Source organism: Saimiri boliviensis, chromosome 21 (genome assembly GCF_048565385.1).
Source record: "Saimiri boliviensis isolate mSaiBol1 chromosome 21, mSaiBol1.pri, whole genome shotgun sequence".
Classification (NCBI taxonomy): Eukaryota; Metazoa; Chordata; class Mammalia; order Primates; family Cebidae; genus Saimiri; species Saimiri boliviensis.
In genome coordinates, this window is record NC_133469.1 from 8113430 (window position 1) to 8132611 (window position 19182).

General features: G+C 60.4%; 1 protein-coding gene and 1 non-coding gene across 2 annotated transcripts; one reads left to right on the forward strand and one right to left on the reverse strand.

The window, feature by feature from the left end:
- Nucleotides 1-372: 372 nt before the first annotated feature.
- Nucleotides 373-13466, reverse strand: IL17REL (interleukin 17 receptor E like). The gene is made up of 15 exons (XM_039463301.2): nt 13273-13466; nt 8961-8988; nt 4252-4401; nt 3954-4063; nt 3652-3766; nt 3368-3412; nt 3031-3170; nt 2817-2888; nt 2677-2731; nt 1889-2061; nt 1777-1821; nt 1479-1536; nt 1100-1263; nt 786-866; nt 373-649 (listed from the first exon to the last, which is right to left on the reverse strand). Exons 1-15 carry the CDS (start codon nt 13372-13374, stop codon nt 455-457), a joined length of 1533 nt encoding a protein of 510 aa, XP_039319235.1. The 5' UTR covers nt 13375-13466; the 3' UTR covers nt 373-454.
- Nucleotides 7672-7812, forward strand: LOC120361504 (U4 spliceosomal RNA). Its single transcript, XR_005577690.1, has one exon. It is a non-coding gene; the product is annotated as a U4 spliceosomal RNA (small nuclear RNA).
- Nucleotides 13467-19182: the final 5716 nt, after the last annotated feature.

Sequence of the window (19182 nt, forward strand, 5' to 3'; positions counted from 1 at the left end):
TGTCCTATCCACCCCAGCCCACCCCTCCCACCTCTGTGGCTCTTGCAGTTCATCCCACCTGAAGCTAGGGGAGCTCTTGAGCTCACAGGGACTGGGGGCAGGTGGCAGTGCCAGCTCTGACACTTCCTGGACTCCAAGGCAGAGCCAGGCTCCTGACCACACCCAGGACACACGTGCTTAGTTCTGTCCACTGGGCAGAGTCCTGTCCCAATGTGCCCTGGGTCCTGGGAGCCTGGGCCTCGGTGGCTGGTGGGCTGAGGGACATCCCAAGTCGCTCACCCTTGGAATCAGAGTTCTGATTAGGTGAGGTGGACCCCCAGGGAACAGGAGGCCCGGCCAGTGATGGAGTGAGGCCAGGGAGGGCGTTCAGGAGGCCAGCGGTACGTGGTAGAGGGAACTTCAAGGCTGGAGGGCAGTGGTGGGCATAGGCCTCGGCTTGGTGCAAAAGCCTGACTTAGGGCCGGATGGTCTCCCCATCCTCCCCACCCAGTCTCCTGCTCAGCGCACGCCATGCCCAGCCCGCCGAGGGAGGCCGGGAGTGCCTGAGTCCAGTCTTCGGCCCCCTGCGGCCCCTGAAAGCGGGGCACCCCCTGGCGTGGAGGTTGCAGAGCTGCTGTGGGACGGAGAAGTGCACATCGGTCCTCCAGCCCTGCAGGCATAAGGCAGCTCTTCAACACGGCCTCCTGCTTCCCCGAGGTATGGAGGGTGGGAAATGTGGGTGTGTGTGAACTGAGGTCCTGCAGTGGAGTAGATGGGTAGGGGCTGGATACAGCAGTGACACCCACCTGGATGCAGATGCCTGGGGCACAGGCCTCCTCCCTGGGAAGGTCCAGGAAGGCAATGGCAGGGGCAGCTTCCAGGTCAGCCTGGGTCGGGGAGGGCAGGTCACAGGCAATGGGAGGAAGAGCAGACCAGGAGCCTGTCCTTATCCCATATTCTCTCAGCACCCACAAAGAAGGTCTCCCACCCCTCCCTGCCAACTAGGCTAGCCCCCAGATGGGCTCAGGGCCTAGATGGGGTAGAGGTCCCCCAGGGAAGTGATGGAGTCCTGACACCCACCCCCACCTCCCCAGGATAGAGCCCCACCCGCCCGGCTCACTGAGGCTGGAGGAAGTGGGCTGGCCTGGAGTGCAGGTTGACAGGCTGGGAGCTGTGACCTCCTTCTGTGACACAGGTGCACCTGGAAGTAGGCGGGGCTGGACGAGAAGAAGGTGGCCCGGAGGTGGCCCTGCCTGGGTGAAGGCTGGATGGTCATCTTCCAGGCTGCGGGGAGTGAAGGGTGAGACCCCATCTGGCCCAGCACCTACCGCCTCCCTTCCTTCCCCGGTGGGCCGGGCACCCACCCACTGTACCTTCCCCTCCCACTGGGCCCCGCACTGGCCCCGAACCCTGTGGTCCCACCTCCCCGTCCAACACAGAGTGAAGTGAAGGGTGTTCCACGCCACATCCACGCTGCACAGGCCCCATGGAGAACTTACTTGGGAAGCGATGCTGTTTGAAAGGGCACCGCACCCAGGAACCCCAGCTGGTGGAGAACTGCAAAACGGGGTGAGGAGTGTGGGTGGGTAAAGAGTGTGCAGGGAGACAGGCTGGGTCAACTTCAGGGTGCTCTGGGCTCAGTTCTCCTTCTTGGGTCTTAACTCACCCACTGTCAGACCAGGAGGGGGCTCTGAGGGACTGCCTAGAGGCTGGGTAAGGGCCCCCTGCCCCACTCCCTGCCCTGATGCCCTGGCCCATCCCCAAGCAGGGCACTGGCAGGCTGCAGCAACCCCTCACCTTCAGGCAGAGCTGGGGCTGGGTGTCCACCAGCAGGTACTGCACCTGAGGAGGGCTCAGGTCAGGCTGTGGCATCCACGCCCACCCCCATCCCCACTGTGCGGGCACTCACTCTGCGATGCGCCAGCTGGCTGGAGTGCTGCAGCTTATGGCAGCTGTCCCCGGGCCCCGGGCACCAGCACAGGCTCACTTGGCCACTCACAGGGCAGGCGGGCTCCCAGCTCAGTGTCTGGCTCCCGGGGTGGTAGTGGACTGTGTCCCACAGCATCTCCAGGGCCCGAGTGTCTGCAGGAACCCTCCCCCAAACACAGGTCAGTTGGGCCCTACTCTGGCTGCGAGTGGGCCCATGGGGTCACCCACTGCAGTGACCACTGGGCCAGGGTCCAGAGCAGTCCTCCTATGGTCTATGAGCTTGGACCCAAGTCTGTGCACATGTGTGCATGGGTGTGTTTCCCTGTGCATGGATTCGCCTGCCTATGCAGTGTATGGGTGTGTATGTGCATTAGTGCATGTGTGTGTGCATGGGTGCATGTCCGTGGGAATGGGTGTGCATGTGCACATGTATGGGTGTGCACGTGTGTGTGTGTGTGTGTGTACAGAGTCACTGAGCAGAACCGAGAGCAGGGTAGCCCTCAGACAGCCCCTCTTGACAAACTTGGTTTTCCCAGGTGAGCTGGTCCACGTGTGCACACATGTACATTGCACGCACTTGCACACACACCCTTGTGCACATCCACATCCGTGCTCAGGTTCCCTTAATGACAGGCCCTTCCAAGCAGGCTCAGGGGTTTAGGCCGGGCCTGCCCCTTGTCTCATCCCCCAACATCATGCCTCATGGTGGGGTCAGACTGACCGAAGTCATTCCCACCCTTCCGCCCTTTGGCATCGCACGACACTTGCCGTTTTCAAAGGGGCAGATCTGGGTCCGCACGGCGTCAGGGGTCGCAGACCAGCCCTGCTGGAGGGTCTGGGGTCAGGACAGCCCGCTCATCCCTTTGTTCCTCTACACACCCCGAAGTCCAGGCCACACCTCCACCGACCTCCAGGCACAGGCATGGCAGCTCCTGGCTGTAGGGCAGGGAGACGGCCCGGGAGACGCTACTCGCATTCACCTGCAGCGCAGAAGGACTGCTGAGCCGCCGCGCGGGCTGGCGGGGCGCTCTGGGGTGGGAGGGGCCTGGGCCAAACGGGGCGGGGCGCTGCGCGACCGGGGTTCAGCGGGGCCAGGGCCTAGCCGTGGGTGGGGGCGCTCACTAGCACTGGGGCGCCCGCGTCCTTGCAGGTGAACAGCTTGAGGCAGAGCCGCACGAAGTAGTCGGGGCTTCCTGAGGCCCGGGGCACCTGCACCAGAATCGCCTTGCGCCTCCGGTCCACCCAGTAGCTGAGCTGCCCGGCTGCAGGAGGGCGGCAAGTCGGGGTCGTGCTCTGTCCCGAGAGCCCCGACGTGACGGCTCCCGCTTGGTTCAGGCGTTTGGGAGTCGTCCACCTGAGGACCCTTTAGGATCTCCCAAGTGGGCAGAAGACCCCAGGGAGAGGAAGCCTGTCGTAGCGTCCGGGCGTCTTCCCAGGGGCGTCGAACTGGGGAACTCACCGAGGCAGTCGGGCACGCTCCTTCCCACGTCCTCCTCTCCGCAGCCTGCAAAACCCAGAGGCAATGGCGGGGTGCGGGCTGCTCGGCTCGCTCCCCACCCCCCCCCCCCGCCCCGCCCCGTGCCTCTGCAATACGACCTCGACCTCGACCTTGAATTAAGCCGAAGGCCTTGCCGGGATTTGCCCTGCATGAGGTCCAGGCCCCTGCCCTGGGCAAGTCCCACCCCAGGCCAGGCCCTGGAGGGTGAACGGCAGCTGTGCCCAGGGAGGCCCTGGGGATTCTACCTTCCACGAGGTGGCTCTGGTCCAGCTGGACCCCGCAGAAATGAGGGATGGTTCTCAGGGTGACATAGAGGCGCTGGGCCACGCTCACCTCAAAGCAGCCAAAATGCACCTGGAGCTGAGCAGGTGCAGGTGTGAGCTGCGTGGACCCACTGGCACTGCCCACCCAACCCAGCCAGTTCCACTTGCATGGCTCGAGCCCAGGGCAAGGGATGGCACCCAGGAGGAGGGGCACCCAGTCTTTGGGACTTGGGTGGCAGAGCCCCGGGATGGGCTGCCACGTCAGAGCCTGGCCCTGGCCTCACCTGCTGCCCGGCCTGCTGCCGGTGGGAGGCCCTGGCCACCCACACGCTCTGACATTGCGTCTCCTGGGTGTCCAGGCTTGTGATGCAGGTCTCCAGGCCCCGCAGGCGCTCTGGGTGGAGGAGGGACCCATGGGGTGTGTCAAAGCAGGCCACCCCTGGCTCTGGATGTGGCATGGGACCCCGTTCCTCCACCTTCTCTCTGTGAAGTGCAGTGAGCAACGCCCCCTCCCCCACCAGGCCGCCCAGGGTTTGATGGGTATAAAAGGCACCTGGGCCCACCCTCGAGGCCGCCTCTCACCATGCAGGGTGATGGAGGCGCGTACACGCAGGAGCAGTGAGCAGCCGTTAGGGGTGAAGCACTGCATGGCAGTGGAGGGGGTCAGGGCCTCCAGGACCGACATGGACATGGACACGGGGCGTGGCTGGCAGAAGCTGTTAAAAATGTTCCCTGGGGAGGGAGAAGGAGCATGAGGCCTTGAGTTCCCGGTGCTTGGAAAGGCTTTGTGGGTGGGTCTGTGAAGGGGGAGAGCCCGGGGGCTGCAAAGTCTTCTGCTAGGGGGTCTTTACTATCTCACCCCAAGCCAACTCAGGAGCAAGGCCCCTGGCATGTGGGGAGCCCACCTGAGACACTCAAGTGTCGGTGGTACCCGGGTGGGCCTGGGTCAGGGGAGCAGACTGCATGCCAGTCTGCATCAGAGCAGCGAAATTTGCGGCCCCACCTGGCCAGCAAGGGGGCATGGGGCCTACCCCCTTGCCCCCAGGGCCTTTGGCTTTGAGACCAAACGCCATTGCTGGCAGTCTCAGCACCTGGGCAAGGTGGAGCTGGGGTATCATTTTGGGCGCTGGGGGCTGAGCAATTTTGCTGCCTTTACTCAGCCTGGTTTGCAGGTAGGATTCAGAGCAGAACTTCACGCGAGCCACGGAGCCTGGCAACCCTGCCATCCCACAGGAGGACTGCCACCTTCTTTACAGAAGGCATGGCCACGGAGGCATGGGACCCACACGCTGTGGGTGAGACAGTGCAGCTGCTGCTCAGCGGATCCCGCACTGAACGCAGCACGCTGCTGAGGCAGGAGAGTAAGGAATGAGGGTAACCAGGGACCGAGGGAGAAGCAAAAGGGCAGCAGGTGCAGCCAGTCCCAGCCTCCATCCCGTGATAATGAGACGCTCCACTTCAGCCTCTGACGGGTTGCAGGCCAGTTCTCCATAGGGTGTAACCCACTGCAGGGTTCTAACTGCAAGCAACGGTTTCAAGACATGAGGAAGTGAAACACGGTGAGTCCTGGGAAATGGGGGAACATCCGGAGAGCTCTGTGAATGCCCCACTATCTTGGGGGTGTTCCCAGGCAGTGGTGAGGGTGGTGTCCCATGTGGAGCTTGGCACACTCCCTGAGCTGAGGCGCTGGATGGAGCACCCTGGCAGCGGGGGCTTCCTGACCGAGTATGAGAGGGGAGAGGATTCTGGCGAATATTCGCTTTGCGGATACTTGGAGTATTCATGAACATGTGCGTGTGACGGAACCACCAGAAGCGGAGAAAGCACCACCCAGAAAAATTTGAGGGAGTGGGTCAGGCACGGTGACTCAGGCCTATAATCCCAGCACTGTGGGAGGCTGAGGTGGGAAGACAACTGAGATCAGGAGTTCAAGACCAGCCTGTCCAACACGGTGAAATCCCATCTCTACTAAAAGTACAAAAATTAGCTGGCATGGTGGTGGGTGCCCGTAATCCCAGATACTCAGGAGGCTGAGGCAGGAGAATCACTTGAACCCAGGAGGTGGAGGTTGCAGTGAGCAGAGATCACTTCATTGCACTCCAGCCTGGGCAACAGAGCAAGACTCCAAAAAAAAAAAAAAAAAAAAAAGCCAGGTGAGGTGGCTCATGCCTGTAATCCCAGCATTTTGGGAGGCTGAGGCAGGCAGGTCACAAGGTCAAGAGACCAAGACCAGCCTGGCCAACATGGTGAAGCCCTGTCTCTACAAAGAATACAACAATTAGCTGGGCGTGGTGGCAGGTGCCTGTAGTCCCAGCTACTTGGGAGGCTGAGACAGGAGAATTGCTTGAACCCAGGAGGCAGAGGCTGCAGTGAGCCGAGATCACACCACTGCACTCCAACCTGGTGACAGGTGTGAGTCCGTCTCAAAAAAAATTTAAAGAATTTGAAGGAGTGTATCTTGGGCTCACATAGGCTTGGGACTAGCCCCTGTTCGCAGCCAGACTGAGAACCTCATGACTCAAAGCGCACTGGGTACAGCACATAGAAGAGGCTGTCTCATTAGAAGGGGAGAATTAATCTTAGACTGAGCATTGCTCTGGTGCTTTCTAACAAATCGAAAAAGCAAGACCAATAAGACTAAGTTGTCTCCAAGAAACTTAACTGTATGCCAGGAAGAGGCTCAAGAATATTTGTGGGAATAAAGAAAATGTTGTTTTTCCTCTCAGCACACAACAGGGTAAAATTCACAATGTCTGACATCCAGTAAAAAATTACAAGCCATGCAAAGAATTGGGGAAAAAACAACCCTAATTTGGAGAAAAATCAATTAAAACTAACAAAAGTTTGTTTGTTTTGAGACAGGGTCTCACTTTTGTCACTCAGGCTAGAGTACGCAATCTCAGCTCACTGCAACCTCTGCCTCCTGAGCTCAAGTCTTTCTCCCTCCACAGGTGTGCACCACCACACTCAGCTAATATTAGTATTTTTTATAGAGACCAAGATTTCACCATGTTGTCCAGGCTGCTCTCGAATGCCTGGGCTCAAGGGATCTACCCACCTCAACCTCCCAAAGTGCCGGGATTACAGGTGTGAGCTATTGCATCTGGCCAAAGGGATCTACCCACCTCGACCTCTCAAAGTGCCGGGATTACAGGTGTGAGCTATTGCATCTGACCAAAGGGATCTACCCAGCTCGACCTCCCAAAGTGCTGGGATTACAGGTGTGAGCTATTGCATCTGGGATCTACCCACCTCGACCTCGAAAAGTGCTGGGATTACCGGTGTGAGCTATTGCATCTGGTCAAAACTAACACAATATTCATACACAAAATTAATAGAAAAGAGGCCAGGGATGGTGGCTCATGCCTGTAATCCCAGTAGTTTAGGAGGCCAAAACACGCAGATCACTTGAGGTCAGGAGATTGAGACCAGCCTGGCCAACATGGTGAAACCCCATTTCTACCAAATATATAAAAATTAGCTGGGCATGGTGGTGCATGCCTGTAATCCCAGCTACTCAGGAGGCTGAGGCAGGAGAATTGCTTGAACCCAGCAGGTGGAGGTTGCAGTGAGCTGAAATCATGCCACTGCACTCCAGCCTGGGTGACAGAAGGAGACTCTGGCTCAAAAAAAAAAAAAAAAGGTAGGCACATTAATACAATTGTTACTGTATTCCATACATTCAAAAGTTAATTATAGACATAGGATACATATTTAAAAAAATCCAAATCCAACTTCTAGAACTGAAAACTACAATGTCTGACTGAAAAATACATCAGATAGTATTAGCAGCAGATTAGACACTGCAGAGGTGGGGGTGGGGGGAGAGGGAGAGATGCTGGGGTACACAGCAATAGAAACTATCCAAAAAGAAGCAGAGAAATCATGGTGATGGTGACGACAATGATGAACAAAGCATCAGTGGCCTGTGGGACGACCACAAGTGACCTCATATATGTATAACTGGAGTCCCTAAAGGAAAGGAAGAAATTTTTTAAACTCAGCTTTGCACAGTGGCAGTATTGTAGCCAGTGAGGTTTATCCAAGGTGCGATTATTGCTAATTGAAAACTTTTCCCAATACCCCACCATGATGACTCAAAATATAGTCGGCATTGGCAATTTTTGACAGTCTCTATGGAGACTAAATTTTTAAAAAATGTGCAGAAGGAGAAGCTGCTCACTGTAAAATAAAATGTATGAAATAAGAACGGGCTCTTGTCCCAACTATGCTGACAAAATGAAGAGGAGGGTGTGTAGGGGGAAGGGTGGGTGAAGCAGAAACACACAAACAATGTGTGGCACTGAACAGAATTCACTGTTACTGCGTGGAAATAACCGTGAAACTAAAATTCATCATAAACACTTAGAAATAAATATGTTTTGCCTTACCCAAATTAAGGCACACAGGTAACACCCACGGAGTCCTCCTGAAAGAGGGCCTAACAGATGTGCTCACTTCAGGAGGAAGAAGGGGGCTCAATAGGAACAAATGGGTTACAAAAGCAGCCACAAGCATGGGGACTGGGAAAACGTGGTGGGGAATTGGGAATTCAAACTGGTGTTGACAGAGGAGGCGGCTGAGGACCACTCTGTGTTTAAAAACACTCTGGGGCTGGGCAAGGTGGTTCACACCTGTGATCCCAGCACTGTGGGAGGCCGAGGGTGGGTGGATCACCTGAGGTCAGGAGTTTGAGACCAGCCTGGCAAACATGGTGAAACCCCATCTCTACTAAAAATACAAAGATTAGCAATGTTTCTCGAGGTGAATACTGTTTATGTCTACATGGAGGCTTTCCAGTGAGTGTTAACTTTCTTCCTTATACCGTCTGCGTCACTCAGTGTCCTTTTATAAATATATATGCTGTTTACAAAGACAACCAAGGTATTTGTGCAAAGGCCAGGTGGGATCACTTTACAGAGGGTAAAGGTTGGCTAGACGACAGGGGGATTTCCACCCGCCGCTGGTGGGATGTCAGCTGGGCCAGGGTTTGGAACACAGCGAGGTATTGTGAGTGAAATGGAGGCGCGGGACTCTATCTGCAGCTGACCCATTTCTGGGCAGGAGCCAGGGTGACCTTGCCTGGGTGTGTCCAGGACCCCACACCCATCGGTGAGTGATGGCAGCTCGCCCTGCTTGGAAGGGGAACCCCGGCTGCTGGGGACAATGCAAGGCAGACCTGCCTCCCACGGTGGACAGAGCGGCCCTGGGGGCCTGGGTGGACCTGGGTCTACTGAGAGGGACACGGGGGAGTGCAGGCCCTGATCGTCCCCGGGCTGAGATGTACTCACGGTTCCCGTGGCTCCTGCAGGCGAAGCCCTGGAGACAGAACAGTGAGAGGGTGAGTGGCTGCGGGCACCCCTCCCCAGCCTGTCCTGCTCCTGCCCTGGCCCTCACTCCCGGAGTCCTGGGCTGCCCTCAGTCCTGGCTCCTCCTCAGTGTTAGGGGACTGTCCCAGGGCTGGCACACGGCGATCACTCAGTAAACAATGTGGTCTGAGTCCCTTCGGACCCTCAGCCCTGGCTCCCCCACCCACTTGTGCATTTGTTAAGTGGACACTGGTGGAGCACCCCCGACGTGGCAGGCTTGCTTAGGTGCTGGGATTAACGAACAGAGGAAAACAGTGAACCCTCCCTGCCTCTAGAGGAGCTCGCATTCCAAGAAGGGGGAGACAGAACGATCCGAAACCTGGGAAATCAGCAACTTACACTTGATGTAACTAACGAGAGAGGTGGGAAAAGAACAGAGGGCTCCAGAGGAGCTAGAGGGGTCTGGAGAGTCAGGGGGTGCTGGATAGAAATCTAAGAGGTTCCTGGGGGGCTCGTAGAGGTCAATTTCTGAGAAGAAACTTCTATTCTATTAGAAGGAACTGAGGCACTGGAAGGAACTGAGGCTGAGCTGGTGGTGGGGGCACCGTGCGGCTGGGTGAACAGGCCCTGACGGTCCTGGTGAAAGCTACAGTCCTGATGTATTATCACCCTCAGCCCAACCTGACCAAGGGTGCCCAAAGAAGGGCATGAGGAGGGCTTGTGGCTCCCACGGGTTAGAAGGGTCTGTGGGACAGGCTGCTCCCCAGTGGCCTGTGAGGCAGGAAGCACCCCACACCCCTGCAACAATGGCATGGGAGCTGAGGTTGGGGAGCACAGGGTGGCACTGGTGCCGTCAGAGCAGGGCAGGACCCCGGAGTCCAGGCCCCAGCACCCTCAGAGCAGGGCGGGACCCCAGAGTCCAGGCCCCAGCACCCTCAGAGCAGGGCGGGACCCCGGAGTCCAGGCCCCAGCACCCTCAGAGCAGGGCGGGACCCCGGAGTCCAGGCCCCAGCACCCTCAGAGCAGGGTGTGACCCCGGAGTCCAGGCCCCAGCACCCTCAGAGCAGGGCAGGACCCCGGAGTCCAGGCCACGGTGCTGGGGTGCTGGACTGTGCAGCCCCTGGTCAACACGGTGCTCCATTCTTGAAAAGAGCTGACCCTCCATGGACTGGAGGAGCCCAGACTGTTGGGGTGGGGTGGGGGGGAGCTCAAGATGGAGAGCTGGACTTCTGATGCTGGCCCAGGTGGGAACATGGAAAAGCAAACGTCGGGCCCACTTCTGTTCCTTGAGAACAAGGAACAGCTGGGGCTGTTCCTTGAATTGTGAAGCCGTTATGGCCAGTGGCTACATCTCCCACCTCTTTCTAAATACTTTTTATTTTGGAAAGTGTTTAGATGATGACCAGAGTTCACCCAGTTTCCCCAAACCTCAACAGTTTCGGGGGCATTTGCAAAACCTGGGGAGCCACACGTGGGTGGCAGTTAGTGACCCTCAGCCTGCATGTGGAATGGTGGATCCTAATGAAATGTTTTCTGTTCTAGGCTCCAGCCCAGGACCCCACCCTAAGATGGCCTCGGAGTCGTCATTCTCCCCACTGTCTCCACCCATTTGCAGACCACCCCGATGACTCCCCAGAGAGAGACCGCCATGCGGGACCCTCCTCCGCCTGCAATGGCCGTAAAACTGGTTGCCTGGGGGTGGAGGGAGGCTGGACGGGGCGGCCGGATGGAAGCCCAGCTTCGGCCCCTGGTGAGGAGCAGGGCCTCAAAGAGGGGCTGGCGGAGCTGACTGCAGGTGGCCAAGGGCTCGGCCAGGCAAAAGGGGCTGGGCTTACCTGGGCAGCCTCTGGGGATTGATCCCAGCAGGCTCAGGAGCAGGGTGGGGCAGGGTGGGGTGGGGATGGGAGGGGGGCAGGTGGGGGCAGGGTGGGGCGGTGATGGGAGGGGGCAGGTGGGGGCAGTCCAGACCAGCCTGGGCACCGGAGGAGCTGCAGAGGCAGTGTGGGAGGCCCAGTGAGGCCCCCGTGTGGAACTACGGGGGGCAGTGGCAGGTCCCCACCCTCCCTCCTACCAGGTACCCTGAAGCCCCTCTGGGTGCCCTCTGTGGCCTAGACTCCCTGTCTCCAATCAGGGAGAGAAAGAACCCCTGCTGGGAGCTTGGAGGCTGGGGCGGGCTGGAGATGGGAAGGGGGTCAGCTCTTTCTCCTGACTTCCTGGACTCTGAGCCCAGTGCCAGTGCTGAAGCCCACCCAGGGCTGGCCGTGTGGCCCCGTGTGTCTGGGGCTGCAGGAGAGGCCGCTGTCAGGGGCGAGGGACGTCCATGAGGTTCTGCCCGTCCCCCATGGGGCACAGGAAGCCAGACCTGGGCGCACTGTGGGGTCAGGGGAAGTGGGGCTGAGCCTAGGCCTGGGCGCGCTGTGGGGGATGTGGGGGGAGCTGGGGCTGAGCCTGGCCCTGGGTGAACTGCGAGGGATGTGGGGGGAGCTGGGGCTGAGCCTGGGCCCTGGGCGCGCTGTGGGGGATGTGGGGGGAGCTGGGGCTGAGCCTGGCCCTGGGTGAACTGCGAGGGATGTGGGGGGAGCTGGGGCTGAGACTGGGCCCTGGGTGTCTCCCAGCTACGGGGTTTTCCGTCGTGCTTCTCGGGGCTTCCCAGCTGCCAAGCGGCGGGGGTGTCTGTTGGGAACCCCCAGGGTGGCTTCTCTTGGCCCCCATGTGGTCCCCGCACCCTGAGGTCCCCAGCATCGGGCCCAGCCTCCCACCCCCACCCGAGCAGGTTCCCCCAGGCCGGCTTTAGCCCGGCCTCCTGTCCCAGGCTTCCCCCCGCCCACCCCGACAGGGGCTCCCATGCCCCCTTGCATCCACCGCCTGGCCTAAGGCTGCTCCGGGCAGCGCCCCTATACCCACCTCCGGATTCCCACTCCTCTCACCCCTCGACCCCTCCTGGTCAGCCCTCCCCACCCATCTTCCATGAGACCCTCCTCAGCCCTGCGAACCCCTCCTCTCCCCTCCCCTGCAGCTTTTCTCCTCCTTCCTCGCCTCTTCCACCTGCCTCAGCCCCTGTCCCTTTCCTTGCAGTAGGGAGGGCTCAGTCCTGGTCCCCACCCGCTCCCCAGGGTCACCCTACCCGTAGCAATGTGGGACAGCCCTATCACTCCCCTGGCACCGGGAGGTACACCCCGCAGCCACCTCCGCAAAGTTCTCCAGCTCACATTTCAAGGCTGCCTCCTCCAGGTCTCCCAACTCAGGAACCATTTCCTCCATCCACCGACAGGCAAAAGTCGCCTGAGTCTCAACTCTCACTTCTCCCTCTCCGCAGCCAGGACCCCCAGTCCTGTCCCTCCCTGTTTTCCATCTCCCCTGCAGAAGGGAATCCAGCTAACACCTTTCGCACCTGAATTCCCCGTCTCGCCTGCTCCCACCGGCCCCCATGCATCCCAGCCTGCTTTCTTCCTTGTGCCACAAATGCTCCGTGAATCTGAGCCTGCCTGTGGCACCCACACCCCCTGCCCCCTCCCCTCCCTGAGCCCGCTGCTGGACCCATTTCAGGCCCTGTGGAGCTGCTGGGTGTCCTGAGTCCCCTGAGGTGACCAGGCCACCGCCCTAAAGGCACATCTTGCTGTCTGCTGTCCCCATGCCAGGAACGGTGCACCCAGCAGGTCCTCAGTGAGTTCCCCCTTCCCAGGACCCCCTCCGGGCTCTTTCCACACCTGTGTCCCTACTGTGCCTCAGCCAGCCTTGGGCACCAGCACCCCTTCCTGGGACGGCTGGCACACTTCTTGCTGCAGGTGATGAAACACCCTCTCTTGCAAGGCTGAGTCAGCCGGCTCTGCAGCAGGAGCACCCCTCCACCTTACCCCCCAGGCACCTCCACTGCCAGCATCTCACTCTCGGGATGTTCCCCGTTCCCCAAGTGTCTCCTTGGCAGGTGTCTACCCAGGCCTGTGTGCTGCCGCTGGCTCCCGATGGCTCAGAGCAGCCTGGGGGGTGGGGTGGGGAGCCCGGGATGGGCTTGCGCGCTGCTCTAGATTCTAACACCCTCCTTGGAGGTCACAGGTGGGTCGGAGGTGGGCTCACCCTGCCTTGAGCTTCCAGCAAACACTTCCCAGAGCAGTTCGGCAGGGTCAGGCCAGGTCTCCCAGCCTCCTTTCACCAGCGCCACCAGGGGCCCCCAGGCCCCTGCAACCCCTCACTTGTCCCTGTCCATGTGCTGAGAGCATCAGGCCACACCCACCCGAGGAGAAACCAGGGCCTCATCTGCCACAGTGTAGGTGCCTAGGAGGAGGCGGGAGCTTACCTGAGAACAGGAGAGGCCACATTCCGCAATCCTGGGGATGGCCAGGCTCTGGAAGGTGCCCCAGGTCAGGCCGAGGAACGCAAGTACTTGCCCAGCCAGCATCTGGCTATGCAGTGACAGCTCCCACTGGAGACTGTGGACGTGAGTGGGGCAAGTTTGCAGGGTGCCCTGTGGCAGCGGCTCCCAGCTGACCCTGCAGCTCCAGCCCCAAAGACAAACAGAGGAGAGAAGGCCACTCCTCACAGCAGGAGCAAGCGGACACGCCCCTCCTGGCAAAACAGGGCTCCCTTTGCGGACAGCAGCCCGGAGACTTTCCACCACCTGGAGCCGTGAGACTGTGGCCAGACACTTGTGGAGTTTCTAAGTTTCCGAAGGAAGCATCCGGAAACCTTGAGGTCTTTGAAGTCCCAAAACACCCTAATGGGGTTCCCCACGGGGCGGCCACTGGAGCAGAGATAGCTCCAGGCCAGCGGGATCAAGGCATCGCCTGTGCGCACCCCCTTCAGGCGTGAGGCCAGGACAGTAGACAAGGGCCCTGGAAAGCTGGCTGGGCTGGCAAAGGGGGGGCAGAATCTGTCCTGGGCACTGGTACCCCAGAGCCCCTGGCTTCAGCCCCGGCCTCTAAGGGAGAACCCTCTCCTGGGACCCGAGACTCCACCCAAGTCCTCAGCCCTTGCCTCCCCTCCAGATTCGAGAGGCCACCGCCCCTGCTCGGTCCTCACTATGAGGTCCCCCACTCCAGAGGGCCGCCCCCAAGGCTGGGAACTCTGGGGCTCGGCTTCTGCTCAGGCAGTTGTTCTGAGTCCTCTTGTCTGGAGCACCCAATGCGTAGGATAGTTTTTGGGCAGAAACTCACTGCTTCCCATTTGCCTCCAGCCAGGGCAGGGGGTTGGAGAGAACCAGGGTGTGGTTCTGGGCGACCTGGCTCTTCTCTTCCTGGACAGGCCCAGAGTCCCTGTGTCTAGCCCAATCTCTATGTCTCGGCAGCACAGAAGCTCCTGCCTCTGTTCCTGGGAAGGCACTGCCTCACGTGTGTGTGTGTGCGTGCACCTGTGTGTTCGTGTGTGCACACGTGTGTGTGTGTGTGTGTGTGTGGTAGGGGATGGAGGGAGTGTATAACTGGGGTGTTCTGCCTGGAATACTCACAGGACACCCCCAGTGTGGAGAGTGGCACCACACCCAGACTGGGAGAGGCCATGGGCCTCACACCGTGGGCTCGGAGAGCGTCAGGAGGGAGCTTGGGAAGCAAGCTCTGGGGCTGGGTCCCAGGGAAGGGAAGGTGGCAGGGGCCTGCCATAGCTATGAACTCCTCGCACCCTTCTGCCACCGCCCACTGCCCACCTCCCTGCCTCCTGGGCCAGCACCTCGGCCCTGCCCCCACCTCCATGGGCTGGAACTTACGCAGTCACTGCTGGGCAGAGTCCGTGGGGCTGAACACCCCCTGCCCGCAGTGTGCCTGTGGCCATGGCTCCTTGCAGAGTGCCCGGTGCTGGCCTCCATGCCACAGCGTGGTCAGCAGGCAGGTACGTTTGGGGGTGGCCCAGAACGGTCTCTGTCACCCACTGTCCCATGCTGGCTGGGCTGTAAATACTGCAGCTGGGCCTTGCCCGTCAGCCTGGCATCCAGCCCTCCTTATACCAGGGGGCTGCTGAGCCATGACAGGTGTCCCAGGTGACGTCCATGGGTATGGCCAGCAGGATCCTTGAGAAAGGACAAACGTCCCTCCCGCCCCGGGCCCCTCACACCTGAACCTCTCTGTCTCCAGGCCTCACTGGGACAGGCCCCCACCATGACACCCAGTTGCCTGAAGGTGTCCTCCTAGCACCATGACGCAGGCAGGGGCTGCAGGCAGCCAGTAGCCAGTGACCTCTTTTGGGGACGGCCCATGGGTTGTGGCTGGTGCTGGTCCCAAGGCCCAGGAAGGATGGTGAAGTCAGGCCCTTGCCCCGGCCCGGCCTCCCTCTCCAACCCGAGAACGGGGGCTCTGGCGCTGGCTCTGAGGGCTGAGGGATTGGCACTAGATGGGAGGAAACGCGGGTTGGGAGAGCCTGGGCGGCACCAAGACTTGGACAAACGCGGGACGAACGCATCAGCGTCCGCCTGGGACCCTCCGGCTGGTGCCTTCCCCAGGGTGGCTTGGAGGGGCTGGGGCGGGCGCGAGGCACCCCGGAAAAGCGGCGAGGACGCGGGTTCTCGGCCTCAGCTCCGCGCAGGTTTCTACGGACACGCGCCTGGCTCCGGGCCGTCGTCCTGGTCCCCGCGTGGGTCCAGACTCACGGGGTCCGCGGGCTGCAGCTCCGCCCGCCCAGCGGCACGAAGGACGCGCCCTGCAGGACCGCGACGCGGAGCGAGCTGGGTGTCGGGGGGTGAGGCTGTGGCCCGAGGCGGACGAGGCAAGGCGGCGCTTGGGGGTCCGTCTGCAGCCCTGGGGACAGAGGGGTGCTGAGACCGCGGGCGTTGGCCCGGCCCTGCATCTAGCCACGCCTCTCTCCGCGCGACTGCCCCCGCCCCCCGGGAGCGCTGGGACCCTTCATCCCAACAGCGCCTTCCTCCACCCTAAGTCGTGCCCCGAGCCCTCCCCAACCACCCACCACCGCTCATCCAGCCCCATGACGTCCCACACCCGCGGGACCTCTGGACGGAGCCCAGGACGCTGCGCTCACGCCCGGTGACCCTCACGCCAGGCCACAGACCCCTGAGGCCTACGTCCTCCCCCATCCCAGCCCACCCCCACCCGCGCCCCTGGCCTCATCCCCGCGACCGTGGGTCACTCAGTCCACACCCACCAACAGGCGACGCCCACGCCCCTCAAGGCCACGCCTCCATCTCACCACCGGCCAGAGCAGCCCAGCGGAAAGTCCAGCCCCAGATGGCTCCCAACTCGCTCCTGCATGGAGCCCACCTGCTTCCCCCAGCTTTCAGAAAACCAAGACTTCCACATAAACGCCGGCCGGGCAGGCGCGGTGGCTCACGCCTGTAATCCCAGCACTTTGGGAGGCTGAGGCGGGCAGATCACCAGGTCACAAGTTCAAGACCAGCCTGGCCAGCATGGTGTAACCCCGTCTCTACTAAATATGCCAGAAATTAGCCGGGTAGTGGTAGGCGCTTGTAGTCCCAGCTACTCAGGAGGCGGAGGCAGGAGAATCGCTTGAACTCCAGAAGCAGAAGCGGCAGTCAGCTGAGATCACACCATTGCACTCCAGCCTGGGCAATAAGAGCAAAACTACTTCTCAAATAAAAATAAAAAACGTGGGCAGGGGGTCGGGGGGGGCATCGTGTCTCTGGGGTGAAGGATCTGTGGATGGGGAGATCCCCTTCCTCACCCTGCCTAACACCCCTACACCAGGCCCTTCACCCCAGAGGGGGAGTCCAGCTCTGCCTCTCAGCCGTCCTCGAGATGAGTCCTACCTAGAAGGACCCAACCAGCCGGGGGATTCGGAGAAGAGCAGCCCCCACCCCGACTCCTCCTGCGCTGCTGTGCCTGGGCTCAGGTTCAGATGCCTGGTGCTGAGCTGGGCCAGGACCAAGTGGGTGGTGGGCACAGGGCAGTGCCTGCAGATGAGGGCCAGCAGCTGGGGCAGCCCCCCAGAGTCCCAGGGCAGGTCAGTGACTGTACAGGTCAGTAGGGATGTGGGAGTGTCAAGGCTGAGGGTGTTCCTGTCCCCATGAGAGGCTGCAGCTGGTGCAGGCCATCTGGGCATGCTGGCACCTTAGAGCTGGGCCTGGGCTGGGGTTCCCGGTGGAGCTAGAAGACCTGCTGTCCACAGTCTGTGGTCAGACCTCACCAGGCCCCATGGGCTGTTCTGATGCCAGGAGCTGCTGGAGGGAGCAGTCCCCGCACCGGGCATCCCACGTGGTACCCGTGGTCTGAGTGGCGGCTGCAGCCCATGCCCTTTCCTGCATGGGCTCAGAGGTAGCAGCCGTGATGGGCAAGAGCAGGTAGGTGCTGTCCACTGTGGGGCCACTCCTCGAGGCCACCCCTGCATGGGAGCTGCTGCTTTTCAAGGACTTTCACACCGTTCCTCGGAGTGTCCCAGGACAGGCAAGGGTGGCACGTATGGTCACCATGCATCTTTTTCACAGAGGGGCTCTCTCAACCTGAGACGCAGGGGCCTTGTCCTGGCTCTCGATGGCCTCCAGGCACTGGCCTTGCCCTGAGGCTGTCTCGGGTCTCTGGCCAGCCTTCCTCAGTGGGGTGGGCCTGTGCCAGGCCCTGTCCCTCATGTCCTGGGACTAGGAGTCAACCTCAGGTTGTCCAGGCCAGGAAGGGTGAGGGGAAGCCCAGCCTGTACATTTGCTGCAGCTGTACCTGGTGGGGGAGGGACAGGAGTCCCGGTGGGGGGTAGGAATGTGGGGCAAAGGAGAGACTCCCCAGTTTTCCCAGCGTCCAGGGCTAAAGGTTCCCAAGCAGCCACAGCCTAGCCCAGAAGTGCTGGGGCACCCACTACCAACAGCAAACTTGGGGCCCCAGGCTGAGTCACTCTTCCTCGGGGTCTGTGTGGGGAGAGCCCCCAGTGCCTATGCAAAGCAGCCCGTATCTTCCGGGAACCTCAGGTGGAAGCTAAGCAGCGCCTGGGAACTGGGTCTCCTGGAAGGGCTGGGCCAGCCTGGCACATGAGACAGGCCAGGGCCTGCATGGCACAAGCAGGGCATGAGCGGCAGGAAGAACGAGGTGGGAGCAGCTCCCGCTCTTCGGGGCTCTTATCTCGGAGAGGAGATGCAGGAAGGCTGGGCTGAGGACTGGGAGGTCAAATCTGCAAGGGTGCTTCAGCACAGCAGGCCAGGAAGTTCTGTTGGGCAGGGCCCTGTCCCCACTCACCCAGGGCCTGCTGGGACCCACCAGCGTGCCCAGAAAGTGTGTGTCCAGTGAGTCAGGGCGGAGGCTGGGCCCGCCCTAAGCCAAGGAGAGGGGACTCGGTGTCTGTGGCCCTCCGTGTGTCTGTGCGTGATGAATGGAACATGCATGAGCTGGCTGAGCAGCTGGTGTGGGGCCCGGGCCCTGCTGAGGGAGGGGAGGTCCAGGACCGGGGCCCGAACCCTCTACGGAGACCGGGGCTGGAGCGAGAGTCACAGTGGGGCACCAGCAGGCTCCAGGGAGCCCATAGGGTGCACTCAGTAACAGGGGGTCTGGGACCCAGACCAGTCCTTCCAGGGAAAACCACCAAACAGGGGCGTAAGGTAGGAAAAGCATCATAAAAATGGGCAAAAGCAGCAGGCAAGATGGTAAGGGAAGAGGGGGTCAGGCCAGGGAAGGTGAGCCCGAGGAGAGGGCGCCCTGAAAGGTACCAGGCCCCAAAGTTCCTTCCTCTGATGCTTCACCACCAGGGCCACCCGGAGCTCTGGGTCCCAAGGCCCTGGAGTATGGGGACAGAAGACACCTCACACCCCCTACAAAATGGGAGCCCCAAACCACTGAGTGCAGGGTGAATCAAAAACAGCCGGGCGTGGTGCATGCCTGTGGTCCCGGGAGCTACTCGGGAGGCTGAAGTGGGAGGATCCCTTGAGCCTGAGAGTTGGTAGCTGCAGCGGAGGCTGTGGCTGCACCACTACCCTCCAGCCTGGGCGACAGAGTGAGAGATCCTGTCTCAAAAAAAGAAAAGAGATCAAATTATTTTATTAAAGAGTACAACTTCTAAAAATGAAAACTATGAGAAATTAAAACTTCAATGGGTTGGTAGCATCCTGAAATGAATGGGAAGGCAGGTGAGGAGACGTTTTTAGAATGCAGCATAGGCAGCCAAATAAATCAGAGAAGTGGGAGGTTAGGAGATACAGGGAAAGCGAGAAGGCTTAGCAAGCATTTAGTCTGCGTTCCAAAGGGAAGGGGACAGAACGGGGTGGGGGCAACATTTAAAGACATCGTGGCTGAGAGATTCCCATAACTGAATGATGCCATGGCACACAGCAAAC

Bases quoted from the DNA above. Each gene is read 5' to 3' on its own strand.
- IL17REL (XM_039463301.2), bottom strand. From the start codon at position 13,374: ATGCTGGCTGGGCAAGTACTTGCGTTCCTCGGCCTGACCTGGGGCACC. The intron at 4,402-8,960 runs GTGAGTACATCT...CTCCCTCCCCAG, and splicing joins CTGCAGGAGCCACGGGAACC to GGAACATTTTTAACAGCTTC. The intron at 3,413-3,651 runs GTAGAATCCCCA...TGGGTTTTGCAG, and splicing joins CCAGAGCCACCTCGTGGAAG to GCTGCGGAGAGGAGGACGTG.